General features: G+C 47.7%; 1 protein-coding gene across 1 annotated transcript in view; it reads right to left on the minus strand.

Annotated features, from left to right (window-relative positions):
* ACAA1 (acetyl-CoA acyltransferase 1) overlaps positions 1-9038 on the minus strand; it is a 38046-nt gene extending 29008 nt beyond the window's left edge. The window contains exons 1-4 of the mRNA XM_044295731.1: positions 8648-9038; positions 5471-5564; positions 1185-1242; positions 200-279 (exon numbers count right to left, since the gene is read on the minus strand). Of these exons, the coding sequence (XP_044151666.1) occupies positions 200-279; positions 1185-1242; positions 5471-5564; positions 8648-8803 (388 nt within the window). The 5' untranslated portion in view covers positions 8804-9038. The remainder of the gene's footprint in view (positions 1-199; positions 280-1184; positions 1243-5470; positions 5565-8647) is intronic.
* Between the last annotated feature and the right edge of the window lie 5667 nt (positions 9039-14705).

Genomic DNA, 14705 nt, shown 5'->3' on the forward strand with positions numbered 1-14705 from the left:
TCGACATCTAGAAATGCTGGTACATAAGCCACAATCAGAGTAGAAAAAAATAAAATAATGGGCGACAATAGAAAAAAATAGATATATTTATGACAATATAACCAATGATAGCCAAAGGTGTAGCCACAAGTTTTAGTACGCAAATGTACAAAAAACAAAAACAAAAAAACATTCTTGGAAGGGCAGGCGACATACTCACCGGCTATATTGATGATGGCCTGCAGGCCTGAAGAGCACTGCCTGTTCACAGAGGATGAGGGCACAGTCTCTGGGATTCCACTACAATGAACAGGAAATTACAAGAAACTGGTCACTACTGCAAAGTCCTTGTCAACAGAATAGTTTCAATCGGTTTTCCCACCTTCAAGGGGTTTTCTTAGTTCAGCAAATTTTTCCATCACATTATACACCGCTTGTATCCGGGGGTTACTACCACCCTGCAATCCTGTAGCTGGGGTCGTGCTTGCAGGGAAAAGTGCCGATGCCCTTTCCTACAGTGTGCAAGCACAGCCACCATTGCTGGATTGCAGGGTGGTCATAACCCCTGGATATAAGCAGTGTTTAATGTGATGGAAAAATTAATCAAGCCAGCAAAGGAGGCAATATGCAGAATCACAATACATTAGTAAGTGCCTTCTATTAACTTTCGCTACAAGATAAATGCCATTTGCTGAAGTGAGACAACCCTTTTAGATTTAGAAACTACACTTATGACAGTCAATGTGTAGATACTTGGAAACAACTTTTTACATAGTTGAAATTGCACAAATCTGATATGATAAAAATCACATGCAAAATCCCCAAATCATTGCAGTTGTGATGGCCTGGTAATTAAACCTAGAACGTGGCCTTAGGTGCCCCACCTCTGCACCATGTGGCTACGATTACAATGTCATCACAATATCGAGGATTTGCCACCTGTAAACATGTCATGCGAAGTCAGGAATGAAACGAATAGCAATCCAAAACCACCCAATATCTCCCGCATGATAGTTTAAAGTGGCCAATCAAAAAAGTCACCAGTGAAAATCTGCAAAAGTCTTTTGAGTTGCATGGGAACAATTTCTGTTCAGCCATTTTTTCCATCATCTCCATCTGGATTTGCAGATTTGTTGCTGTGGGTTTCATCATTTGACAATATTTATTGGTATGACCCAACCTCCCCCCTTCCCCAAGAATAATACCTGAGAAACTGGGCAATTCTTGCAACAACAGCGCCTCCACCAGGTTGTAGCACATTTCCTGCATGAGATTAGCGGTTACTGTATGGCACATTCAGTCATTTACAGTTGATTCTAATTCACATGTGGATGGGTTGCCTCAATGTATGACACTGGAGGTCTCCAGGAGGCACAGCAGGTTACAGGTTTGTATGGGTAAAGCCTTTTCTATACCAATTAAACAGATTTGTTGGTGTTGTAACAGCAAACAATGTGTACACTTTTTTACAAAACTAATGATTAGACTAATCCAAAGATCAGAATTTTATAAAAATTTGTTCAAAGGTTGATGGCATCTCCTTGAGTCAGAGGCTTCACATCAACTCTGTCCTACAGAACACCAGGATGGCCATCACAACTCTCCTCCCAACTTTATGTAACAGCTGTGTCCACATTTGCATTGGAGCATTTGTTGCAATAGTCAATGAAAAATGCTGGACACAATAGTGGAGCATGCTGCGCAGTTGTGTCTGCTAAAATGACAGAGCCCATGACTGAAGTCTGGCAGAGCTCCTAGGGGTTCGTCATGTGACGGATCTGGCAGTGCTGTCATCTCCACTGCTCTGATCCTACAAAAAAGTGGAACGCCAGTTTTTGACCAAAAAAAATGCTGACAGCATGTAGGGGCTGGGGGAGCAGTACTAAAAATACGTTGGAGATTTTCTTAGGCCTCATGCACACGACAGTTTTTTTTCACGGTCCGCAAAAACGGGGTCCGTGACCGTTTTTTCGTCCGTGGGTCTTCCTTGATTTTTGGAGGATCCACGGACATAAAAAAAAAGTCGTTTTGGTGTGCGCCTGGCCGTGCGGAGCCAAACGGATCCGTCCTGAATTACAATGCAAGTCAATGGGGACGGATCCGTTTGATGTTGACACAATATGGTGCCATTTCAAACGGATCCGTCCCCATTAACTTTCAATGTAAAGTCTGGAGTTCTTTTATACCATCGGATTGGAGTTTTCTCCAATCCGATGGTATATTTTAACTTGAAGCATCCCCATCACCATGGGAACGCCTCTATGTTAGAATATACTGTCGGATATGAGCTACTTCGTGAAACTCAGATCCGACAGTATATTCTAACACAGAGGCGTTCCCATGGTGATGGGGACGCTTCTAGTTAGAATACACTGCAAACTTTGTACAAGACTGCCCCCTGCCTGGCAGCACCCGATCTCTTACAGGGGGATATGATAGCACAATTAACCCCTTCAGGTGCGGCACCTAAAGGGGTTAATTGTACTATCATATCCCCCTGTAAGAGATCAGGGCTGCCAGGCAGCAGGGGGCAGACCCCCCCCTCCCCAGTTTGAATATCGTTGGTGGCACAGTGTGCACCCCCCCATCGGGCCCCCCCCTTCCTCCCTTTAATGTTAGAAATCGTTGGTGGCACAGTGTGCGCCCACCATCGCCCCCCCCTCCCTCTATTGTAATAAATCGTTGGTGGCACAGTGTGCGCCCACCATCGCCCCCCCCCCCCTCCCTCTATTGTAATAAATCGTTGGTGGCACAGTGTGCGCCCACCATCGGCCCCCCCTCCCTCTATAGCAGTAACAACATTGGTGGCAGTGTGCGGCCTCCCATTCCCTCCCCCCCCCCCCATCATTGGTGGCAGCGGAGTTCCGATCGATCGGAGTCCCAGTTTAATCGCTGGGGCTCCGATCGGTAACCATGGCAACCAGGACGCTACTGCAGTCCTGGTTGCCATGGTTACTTAGCAATAGTACAATAGTAGAAGACTCAGTTACCTGCTTGCTGCTGCGATGTCTGTGTCCGGCCGGGAGCTCCACCTACTGGTAAGTGAAAGGTCTGTGCGGCGCATTGCTAAAGAACTGTCACTTACCAGTAGGAGGAGCTCCCGGCCGTTCACAGACATCGCAGCAGCAAGCAGGTAAGTATGAATTTTCTACTGTTGTACTATTGCTAAGTAACCATGGCAACCAGGGCTGCAGTAGCTTCCTGGTTGCCATGGTTACCGATCGGAGCCCCAGCGATTAAACTGGGACTCCGATCGGGGGGGGGGGAATAGGAGGCCGCACACTGTGCCACCAATGTTGTTACTGCTATAGAGGGAGGGGGGCCGATGGTGGGCGCACACTGTGCCACCAACCATTTATTACAATAGAGGGAGGGAGGGGGGGGCGATGTGGGCGCACACTGTGCCACCAACGATTTCTAACATTAGAGGGAGGAAGGGGGGGCCTGATGGGGGGCGCACACTGTGCCACCAACGATATTCAAACTGGGGAGGGGGGGGGGGGGGTCTGCCCCCTGCTGCCTGGCAGCCCTGATCTCTTACAGGGGAATATGATAGTACAATTAACCCCTTTAGGTGCCGCACCTGAAGGGATTAATTGTGCTATCATATCCCCCTGTAAGAGATCGGGTGCTGCCAGGCAGCAGGGGGCAGTCTTGTACAAAGTTTGCAGTGTATTCTAACTAGAAGCGTCCCCATCACCATGTCGGATATGAGTTTTCACGAAGTGAAAACTTAGATCAGAAAAAGCTTTTATGCAGACGGATCTTCGGATCCGTCTGTATGAAAGCAACCTACGGCCACGGATCACGGACACGGATGCCAATCTTGTGTGCATCTGTGTTCTTTCACGGACCCATTGACTTGAATGGGTCCGTGAACCGTTGTCCGTCAAAAAAATAGGATACACGGATCACGGCCTCGGCTGCAAAACGGTGCATTTTTTGATTTTTCCACGGACCCATTGAAAGTCAATGGGTCCGCGAAAAAAAACGGAAAACGGCACAACGGCCACGGATGCACACAACGGTCGTGTGCATGAGGCCTATCAGGAGTAGTGCGATTATGAATTTTTAGTCTGCTCCTGCAAGTTCCCTCTAGATAGAGCTTTAGTGTGAAGTGCTCTGTGCAGCCCCTCCAATCTGCTTTGAGTGACAGATATAGCATCCAACCAGAACAGCTGTCACTCAGCAGAGGGGAGGGGTCGTGATGCACTGAAACTCCACCTCCTGGGCACTTGCAGGTAGGCAGAATAAAAGTTCATATCCACACCACAAAAGGTATGTATCTACTGCTCTCCCCAACTCCTGGCTAGTGCATTCACAAGTTTGGCATGGTCAAAACTGTTGACAAATACCTTCTAAATGTATATATACACCATATAAAGGCCTCCTATTCAGAAAACCCCTGCCAATGTATGCCTACAGCACAGGTTTAAGCTGGCTACCTGAGCAAAAATGATATGGGGAAAAAAAATTAAAAAATATAAAAAAGTTTTCACAGCCCAACAAATAAAGTCAGAATGTATTCTGACTGTGGTTGGGTGGAGGAAAAAAAAACAAAACGTTTTTTCAATGCAGTTTTTACAGATTAAATGTGGCAGTGATGTTCCCATGCACTGCATTGGCACTGTAACAGGCAGGCACACAGTCCCAAATGCACTGAATGGGTTTTTCAGACAATGTACTCAAATATCCAAAAATCTAAGAAAATAAAAGTGCGCAGAATCTTCATTCTAGTGACTGATGGGGGTCATAGGGCAGAGACCCCAACAATGACATCTTGTTCTCAGATATCTTGAGGGGACCCTTTCCCTCTGATAGGATACCAGAAGTAATGCAGATATGTTACTAAGGGCTCATTCACACAACCATAGAGCGTCCTTCTCCATGATAGAAATACCTATTCTTGTCTGCAAATACAGACAATAGGACATGGAAGGGAAATGTGGATGCGGACAGCACATAGTGTACCGCATCTTTTGTGGCCCTATTGAAATGAATGGGTCTGCATCCAATCCACAAAAACTGCAGAAAGAATGCTGACAGAAGAATATGGTCGCGTGAAAGGGCCCTAAAGCTGTTTTCACACCTAAATTCTGGAAAATTTCAGGAATCTCAGGTCCAGAGACTTCCTGGAGTTTGTCTTTCATACATGTAGCCATCAGTCCGGAGTAGTTCCAGGTTAGGCGTGTCCTCTCTACAGAGGAAATGTTCCGGGTGCCTAGACATGGGGCAGGTACTGCAACATTCCTACGGTGATTTAGCAGAACATCCCCTGTGGTGCTCACACATGCACTCACGCGGGCAAAACACAGATTTAGTACCAGGGCATTAAGGAAAAAAAGTCTGGGTAAACTCCAGCACAGATATTGGGGATGCTTGCATTCACACATACAGATATCTGGGTTACCCTGCAAGTGTAAATGGGGTTTAAGAGGCCACTTTCTGCATCTAGTGTTTATGGCAAAAAAGCAGCCAAGTATCGCCTTACCTACACAGATATCCCCGAGCAGCTCAGGCCTCAGATTCAAATCCTTGAGAACCGCCGTCATGACAGAGGACAGGAGCTCATCAGGTGTGGTTTCCTAAAGTAAAAATAAAATCATTATTTCATTAGTAACGCTGTTAATTACTATTTATGGGGTTGTCCCATCTCCATGTCTGATCGGTATGGGTCCCGCCTCTGGGACCTGCACCTATAGTTAGAACAGAGGCCGCAAGGTCCTGGAGGGTACACAGCACATTCGTGGCCGCCCTCCATTCAATCCTATGGAAGAGCCGAAAACAGCAGGAGCACTGGCTCAGCCATTTCCATCAGCCCCATAGAAGTGAATGGAACGGTATCCGCGCTTCCCATTCATAATGGGACTTCCAAAAATAGCCAAGCACAGCACCTGGCTACTTTCAGTGCTCCCATAGGAATGAATGCAGGGTGGCTGTGCATGTGTGGTATGCCCTCTGGGAATTTGTGGGCTCCGTTCTAAGTATAGGTGCAGGTCTCAGAGGTGGGACCCGCGCCTGTTCAAGACATTTCAGGCATATCCTAGCGATATGCCCTCAATGTCTTAGATGGGACAACCCCTTTAAGACAGTATTCCACCTTTTAAACAGACCGATAATTAGGTCAATTATCGGGCATGAACATATGTACAGGTGCTCATGTCTGATAATGGCCCGGTTAAAAAGTGGCAGTGCCTGATTATCTGGTGATCAAGTCATTCTGCCACCATCAAAAATCATTGTCCCTGTGCAGCAGATCAGCCTGTGTAAACAGCCGGCCTGGCAGATCGACAGTCGCCCGATGAAAGTGTTTGCTCGTTCATCGGGTGATCTCCGGCACCTACTACACAGGCGTTATACAAACACTCATCCCCAATGATCGGCCAAAAGGTAGGTGTGAAAGGACCTTCAATCAGGCAATTATTGGGAACATCTGGTTTGTTCCGGATAATTGCCTGACACATTAGTTTGTGTAAAAGGACCTCAAAGGAGCGGTTCCATTTTTCCACAGCATTATACACTGCTAGTTCCTGGGGGTTATGACTATCCGGCAATCCAGTAACAGTGGCCGTGCTTGCACACTGTAGGGAAAAAAATAAAAAATGAAAAATCACCGGCCTCTCTGGTGGCCAGGACTGCGGGAGCCTGAAGTCGCACTATGTTTTTACCAGAAGAGTAAAAATACTCCTCTGACCATTTTGAGGAGTATTTTTACCCGAGGAGGAGTACTTGAAAACTGACAGGCTGGGTTTTTCACTAACACAACATGGCGGGAGGGGCAGCTCTTCTCTCAGATCAGTCAAGCGACTCCACAGCTCTCCAGCGGCCCTATCATGTTTCCAGGGGTCCTTAGGCAGTGCGCCCCGCTCTCCTTACTACAGCCACCCCCTCCTCCTTTCAGCTCCCACCGGCTTCCCCTGCCTGACCCGACCGGTATCGCTCTGGCGCGCCAATAACCAAGCAATAACAAAGCTCCTTGCTGTAAGGAGCTTTGTTATTGGTTATTTCAGGCACATCGCTGCGCTGCCCATGCCGTTCACAGCACTGATGAATGTGGAGGAAAGGTCTAAGGCTACTTTCACACTGGAGTTTTGGATTGAGTTTGTGAGATCCGTTCAGGACTCTCACAAGCAGCCCAAAACGGATCAGTTTTGCCTCATGCATTCTGAATGTAAAAGGATCTGTTCAGAATGCATCAGTTTGCCTCCATTCCGCTTTGGATGTTGACACCAAAACGCTGCGTGCAGCATTTTGTTGTCAGTCTGACGAAACTGAGCCAAACAGATCCGTCCTAACAGACAATGTAAGTGAACAGGGACGGTTTGCACTAACACAGTGACTTTCAATGGTGTTCAAGACCGATCCGTTTGGCCAGTGTTAAAGATAATAGGAACTAATCCGTTTTCGAACGCATGCAGTTGTATTATCGGTGCAGATTCATCTGTGCAGATCCATGACGGATCCACATCAAATGTGTGTGTGAAAGTACCTTAAGGGCTCTTTCACACTTGCGTTGTCCGGATCAGTCGTGTACTCCATTTGCCGGAATTACACGCCAGATCCGGAAAAACGTGTAAGAACGCATAATGTTTTCTTTCCGGATGAGTCTTTCCGGCTTTTTTGGCAAAATACTGATCCGGAAATCCTGAAGCCAACAAACTTTTTTCCGGGGATCCGTCGTACGGATCCCTACGACAGATCCGGAAAAAAAAAACGCAGTCTTTTCGCGCCAGCCAAGCCCTTCCTACTTCCTGGCGCAGGCGCAACTTCCGGATCCGTCGTTGCATCGTAACAACTGAAGATGTTGGGACGGATCCGGAATAATACATTTCAATGGGCTATTATTCCGGATCCGTCGATGCGGCAAGTGTTCAGGATTTTTGACCGGAGCAAAAAGCGCAGCATGCTGCAGTATTTTCTCCAGCCAAAAAACGTTCCGGTCCTGAACTGAAGACACCCTGAACGGATTTCTCTCCATTCAGAATGCATGGGGATAATCCTGATCAGGATTTTTCCGGCATAGAGCCCCGACGACGGAACTCTAGGCCGGAAAAGAAAAGCGCAAGCGTGAAAGAGCCCTAAGGCCTCGTTCACACTTCAGTGTTTGGTCAGTGATTTCCATCAGTGATTTGTGAGCCAAAACCAGGTGCAACTCTAAACACAGAACAGGAGCAGATCTTTCCCTTCTACCTTATGTCTGTGGAGGCTCCACTTCTGGTTTTGGCTCACAAATCACTGATGGAAATCACTGACCAAACACTGAAGTGTGAACAAGGCCTAAGGCATATTGGTACACCTTCGACTTTTTTTTCCAGGGGGTAAAATTGCCTGAACAAGCATCAGAGACGCTTGTACGGGCATTACTGCGACCCCTGGTGGGAGCGCACATAGGCACAAATGCACTGCAGCGGTGGCCATAACCCCTAGAAGCAAGCAGTGCATAATGCTATGGAAAATGAATGAAGCCAGCAAAGGAGGTAATATGGACAATCACAATACATTAGTAAGTGCCTTGTATTAACCGTCTACAGGATAAGTGGCATTTGCTGATTAAGACAGCCCCTTTAAGACGTGCCCATGTACCAAGTGGTCGCCCATGATATGACTTTAGAGGAAGCCATGCTGCAATTTAGTGACAGACCCAGGATTACACCCTACAAGGACTCACCTTGAAGCCCCCTCTCTTGGCTTTGCAGATTGGGGTCCTCCTGCCGTGCACAACCACGATGTCCTGAGATCGGTCTGATGTGGCTGCCGTGGTCTCAGCCCGAATCCCCCTGGAAGTCCCCGGGAGATGTCCCAGCACAACCCGTACTCGATGCATGGTGCCCGGCAGCGACTGCACTGACCTCTGCCCCAGCCTGTCACCACCGCAACCAGTGAGAGGGGCGGTCACCGCCGACTGCTCAGTGTGGACCTTCACCTACCGAACAAAGATTAGTGTGGGAGGGTCAGCCAGCGGCTCCGGCAGGCCGGCCTTTATAGAACCCCCGCCCTGCAGAGGCAAATCCTATACAACACCCTCTGCAATCACACAGCCGGGAGGGGAGAGGCGGCAGTGCGCACTCACTATCTGGTCGGTGCTGCTGGGTCCTGTACCCCGCTGTGTGCTCACCACGAGTCAGTACCTCTAATCTCCTATAGGGGGCGCTCCTGCACGCAGTCTTCTGCATCTGATTGAACTCATTCGTGGAGCATATTATAAGGGAACCTGTCACCTCCAAAACACATTTTAAACCGACATCATTACCTCTCAGTAGCCCCCAGTGTGTTCCTAATCATGTTTTTCATTTCTCCACTGGTTGTTGAATACTCTATAAAAACGCTGTTTTAGGCCGAATGCACACAGCCATGTTTCGCGGCTGTGAGCGGTCCGTGGTATGGCGGCCTGGATTCCTGATGACAGCAGGAGCGCAAGGCGTCACTGGTTGCTATGACGCCGTGCGCTTCATGCCGCCGCTGCACTACAGTAATACACTCGTATAGATCATACCAGTGTATTACTGTAGTGCAGCGGCGGCATGAAGCGCACGGCATCATAGCAACCAGTGACGCCGTGCGCTCCTGATGTCAGCAGGAATCCAGGCCTGCATACCACGGACCGCTCACAGCCGTGTGCATTGGCCTTAATATGTGTTTTCGCTATCCTCAGAGTCAGCTTAAAGTCAAGGGGACAGCGGCCAGCTGAGTGGGGAGCAGTGACAAGGAGCGCACCACGCATGCGCGAGACTTGCACGATCCCAGCCTCACAGCAGGATGTCAATCACAGTGAAGGGAAGAGGGTAAGGGGCAGGCTTAGCTTGACTTCAAGCTGACTCTGAGGATAGCGAAAACACAGATTTAGGCCTTATGCACACGGCCGTGTTCCGTGGCTGAGAGCGGACCGTGGAAACCTGGCCGGGATTCCTCCTGACAGCATGAGCGCACGGCGTCATTGGTTTCTATGACGCTGTGCGCTTCATGCCTCCGCTGCGCTGCTGTACAGTAATACACTAGTATAGTATAGTGTATTACTGTACAGCAGCGGAGGCATGAAACACACGGCGTCATAGCAACCAGTGACGCCGTGCGCTCATGCTTTTAAGACATCACACTGAGCGCTGAGTTCTTAGGCGAGTTTCACACTAGCGTTCGTCGGTCCGCTCGTGAGCTCCGTTTGAAGGGGCTCACGAGCGGACCCGAACGCCTCCGTCCAGCCCTGATGCAGTCTGAATGGAGCGAATCCGCTCAGACTGCATCAGTCTGGCGGCGTTCAGCCTCCGCTCCGCTCGCCTCCGCACGGACAGGCGGACAGCTGAACGCTGCTTGCAGCGTTCGGGTGTCCGCCTGGCCATGCGGATCCGTTCAGACTTACAATGTAAGTCAATGGGAACGGATCCGCTTGAAGAGGTCACCATATGGCTCAATCTTCAAGCGGATCCGTCCCCCATTGACTTTACATTGAAAGTCTGAACGGATCCGCTCAGGCATCTTGCGCACTTAGAAAATTTTCTAAGTTATTAATGCAGACGGATCCGTACTGAACGGAGCCTCCGTCTGCATTAATATGATCGGATCCGTTCAGAACGGATCCGATCAAGCGCTAGTGTGAAAGTAGCCTTACTCGGTTCATGTGAAGACTATGAGTCATCAGTCTGGCAGCCTGCAGTGTCTGAGGCCCCTCCCCCTGCTGGGGAACCCTCACAGAGCTGTGATAAGTGAGCTCAGTGCACAGGAACACCTGGCTCTTCTGCAAAGTTTTACACACAATCTCAGTCTGATCTTTTAGAAACCCATTCTGGGCAGCAAACACTACAATTCCATATTATACCTTAGCTCTAAAGATTGTCAGCCAGTAGACTTATAATCTGTGCATTTGATTCCCATAAAACATGACCACCCCCCACCCCCCAGCACTGATGCCGATTTCTTTCTATTACAGCTGTACTACCATTGTGTATAAACCTTACACTATGTACAGATGCATATATAGCTCAGGAACATGTTTCTTCTCCAGTCTCCTATCATAAGTTTGGCTCAAGGGCTTCCTATACAGCTCTGCTACATCTGAGGCTGACCATCCGCTTATACTCAACTCCTTCAGGTTGACGGTCCGCATATAAAGCTCTGCTACAACTCTTTATTCCACCATCACTGAGGCTGACCATCCACTTATACAGCTCTGCTACATATATATATATATAGTCATTTCCACACTAGCACTGTTGCTGAACAGCCTCATACAGTTCGAGTTCCTCTCTCTTTCTTTCACCATCACTGAGGCTGACCATCCGCTTATACAGCTCTGCTACATACATATATATATATATATATATATATATAAATGGGCAGCACTCCAAGAGATAAAAATAGCTAAAATACTTTATTTACCCACACAGGTCATGCAACTGTTTCGGCTCTATACAGGAGCCTTCCTCAAGCAGTGTGTACAGACAAAATGCTTAACATATATAGCATAGTGTTATATTACAAACCATGTGTGTTCACTTCATTACAATTAATAAATAATCAAAAAAAATAAATACATTATAATTACATGATAGTGAAATGCAAACAAATCAATCAGTGATTCATGATCATATTAGACATAACTCAATAACCAAGTACATTCATGATTACGTTGTGTATCAAAATTCATATATAGACATAATATATCCATAATATCCATATCATTAGCGGTGCCAGCTGTAATCAATAATACAAAGTGCCAAGTGCTTACTAGATTGGTAATGCAGACGGAGGGTGAAGGAGGAAATAAGAGGATGAATGGCTGACATCCAATGTTGACTCGTGCAGTCCGGCGTGCCTGAAGCGCAACTGCTCATGTCTGAATGACGTATGTTTCGTACTTCTGAGTTTCTCTGTCGTCGTCATGCTGCGCCTGCGTCTTTCAGCCCTGATGTCAAATCGGCCATTTTGGATGCGGGTAAAGTCCACTTACTGACCAGCGCATGCGCACAAAGTGGCAGTTAAGTCTGGTCCACCACAGGATCAAGGTGGTAATAGCACGTATCCGTGCCATATAATAACAACATAGCTGGCTAGGTAGGATCGGATAAAGGCTGCCACAACGCAATGGAAGTGGAGCCTCCCTCCGTGACCACAGATCAACCACACATCTACACTGTTAGTGCAGGGTCGCATTGCATCAATGATCATGACCCACCTGTCGCCACCCCTTTTAAGAGGGTTCTCCTCATCGCCACCTGCCATGTGAATACCAGACCGCAACCGTAAAAACACTAAATGTAAAAAGATTTTTTAAATAAACAGACATCCTCAGTACGTTATGACCGCACGTCATACACGAATGCAGCCTCAGACTTCCTCTCTCCATACTCCGTGGCATACCATCTAGGTAATGAAATTAAGATAGAAAAAAGAGAGACGGTGATTAAAAACTTGAAAATTCATAACGAACATGTGTTTTGTCCAGTACAAACAATTCACAAATTATACACAGGTACAGTCGACATCATAATGCGCAGGCAGAGGGCAAGCCAAAGACCTAGCCCACCCCAATTTTGTAGTCTACAACACTATGCTATATATGTTAAAGGGACACTGACAGGCCCAATAACCATAATTGGCTGTACATATCCATGCACAGGTCTTCTAATGTGCATTAAAAACATATACGTATCCCCCCTGTCCACATTATGAATACTGCAAACTCATGTTTTATAACCTGAACTAATCTCTTTTCTTTCTGCCCAAGGGGCGGGGTTTCAGCTCCACTTGCGTCCAGCCAGCCTCAGCCCAACCGCCGTTTTGAAGCGCCGCCCAGCTTATCAATATTCACTTCGCTGGGCAGCTTCTGCTGTCCCCGACCTACCGAGATCAGGCGCATGCCCAATAGAAAGCTATGGGTGCCGGGCGCATGCGCAGAAGCTGAAAGTGAGTCTTATGCCCATAGCTTTCTATTGGGCATGCGCCGGATCTCGGAAGGTCGGGGACAGCAGAAGCCGCCCAGCTAAGTGAATATTGATGAGCTGGGCGGCGCTTCAAAACGGCGGTTGGGGGGAGGCTGGCTGGGCGCAAGTGGAGCTGAAACCCCGCCCCTTGGGCAGAAAGAACAGCGATTAGTTCAGGTTATAAAACATGAGTTTGCAGTATTCATAATGTGGACAGGGGTTATACTTATATGTTTTTAATGCACATTAGAAGACCTGTGCATGCATATATATAGATAATGATGCCTATTGGGCCTGTCAGTGTCCCTTTAAGGGATCTTTCACACCTGCGTTCTTTTCTTCCGGCATAGAGTTCCGTCGTCGGGGCTCTATGCCGGAAGAATCCTGATCAGTTTTATCCTAATGCATTCTGAATGGAGAGAAATACGTTCAGGATGCATCAGGATGTCTTCAGTTCCGGACTGGAACGTTTTTTGGCCGGAGAAAATACCGCATGCTGCGCTTTTTGCTCCAGGCCAAAAATCCTGAACACTTGCCGCAAGGCCGGATCCGGAATTAATGCCCATTGAAAGGCATTGATCCGGATCCGGCTTAAGCTAAACGTCATTTCGGCGCATTGCCGGATCCGACGTTTAGCTTTTTCTGAATGGTTACCATGGCTTCCGGGACGCTAAAGTCCTGGCAGCCATGGTAAAGTGTAGTGGGGAGCGGGGGAGCAGTATACTTACCGTCCGTGCGGCTCCCGGGGCGCTCCAGAGTGACGTCAGGGCGCCCCACGCGCATGGATGACGTGATCGCATGGCACGTCATCCATGCGCATGGGGGGCTCTGACGTCATTCTGGAGCGCCCCGGGAGCCGCACGGACTGTAAGTATACTGCTCCCCCGCTCCCCACTACTACTATGGCAAGCAGGACTTTAATAGCGTCCTGGCTGCCATAGTAACACTGAAATCATTTTGAAGACGGATCAGTTTTTCCGGATCCTGCGTGTAATTCGGCAAATGGAGTACACGTCGGATCCGGACAACGCAAGTGTGAAAGAGCCCTTAGCATTTTGTCGGTACACACTGCTTGAGGAAGGCTCCTGTATAGAGCCGAAACGTCGCATGACCTTTGTGGGTAAATAAAGTATTTTTGCTATTTTTATCTCTTGGAGTGCTGCCCATTTTTACATTTTTATTTATCTGGATTGGCTTCTATCCATATTGGGCCAGTTGCACCTCTTTTTCTGCTTATATTTGGGACGGTGCTGCCACTTTGTTTCTTTTTTCTATATACAGCTTTTTTGTGGCACCTGCACTGTCCGTTGAAAATAATTTTTGTCTTATTTTTTATTATGTCTGTCAATGAACAAGCTATACCCGTAGGTTTCACTTATACACAGGATGTAGTCGACAGAATTTTGTGCGGTATCGAGGGAGATGCCACATTCCTTGTCACCCCAACAGCTAAGGAGCTAAAAAGGAAGTACGAATTCTTATCTAAGGCCCCTTTCACACGGGCGTTGCGGGAAAATGTGCGGGTGCATTACAGGAACACCCGCGATTTTTCTGCGCGAGTTCAAAACATTGTAATGCGTTTTGCACTGGCGTGAAATAAATCGCGCATGTTTGGTACCCAAACCCGAACTTCTTCACAGAAGTTCGGGTTTGGGATCGGTGTTCTGTAGATTGCTATTATTTTCCCTTCTAACATGGTTATAAGGGAAAATAATAGCATTCTGAACACAGAATGCAAAGTAAAATAGCACTGGAGGGGTTAAAAAATAAATAAAAATTATTTAACTCACCTTAGTCCACTTGTTCGCGTAG

Source organism: Bufo gargarizans, chromosome 5 (genome assembly GCF_014858855.1).
Source record: "Bufo gargarizans isolate SCDJY-AF-19 chromosome 5, ASM1485885v1, whole genome shotgun sequence".
In the NCBI taxonomy this organism is placed as follows: domain Eukaryota; kingdom Metazoa; phylum Chordata; class Amphibia; order Anura; family Bufonidae; genus Bufo; species Bufo gargarizans.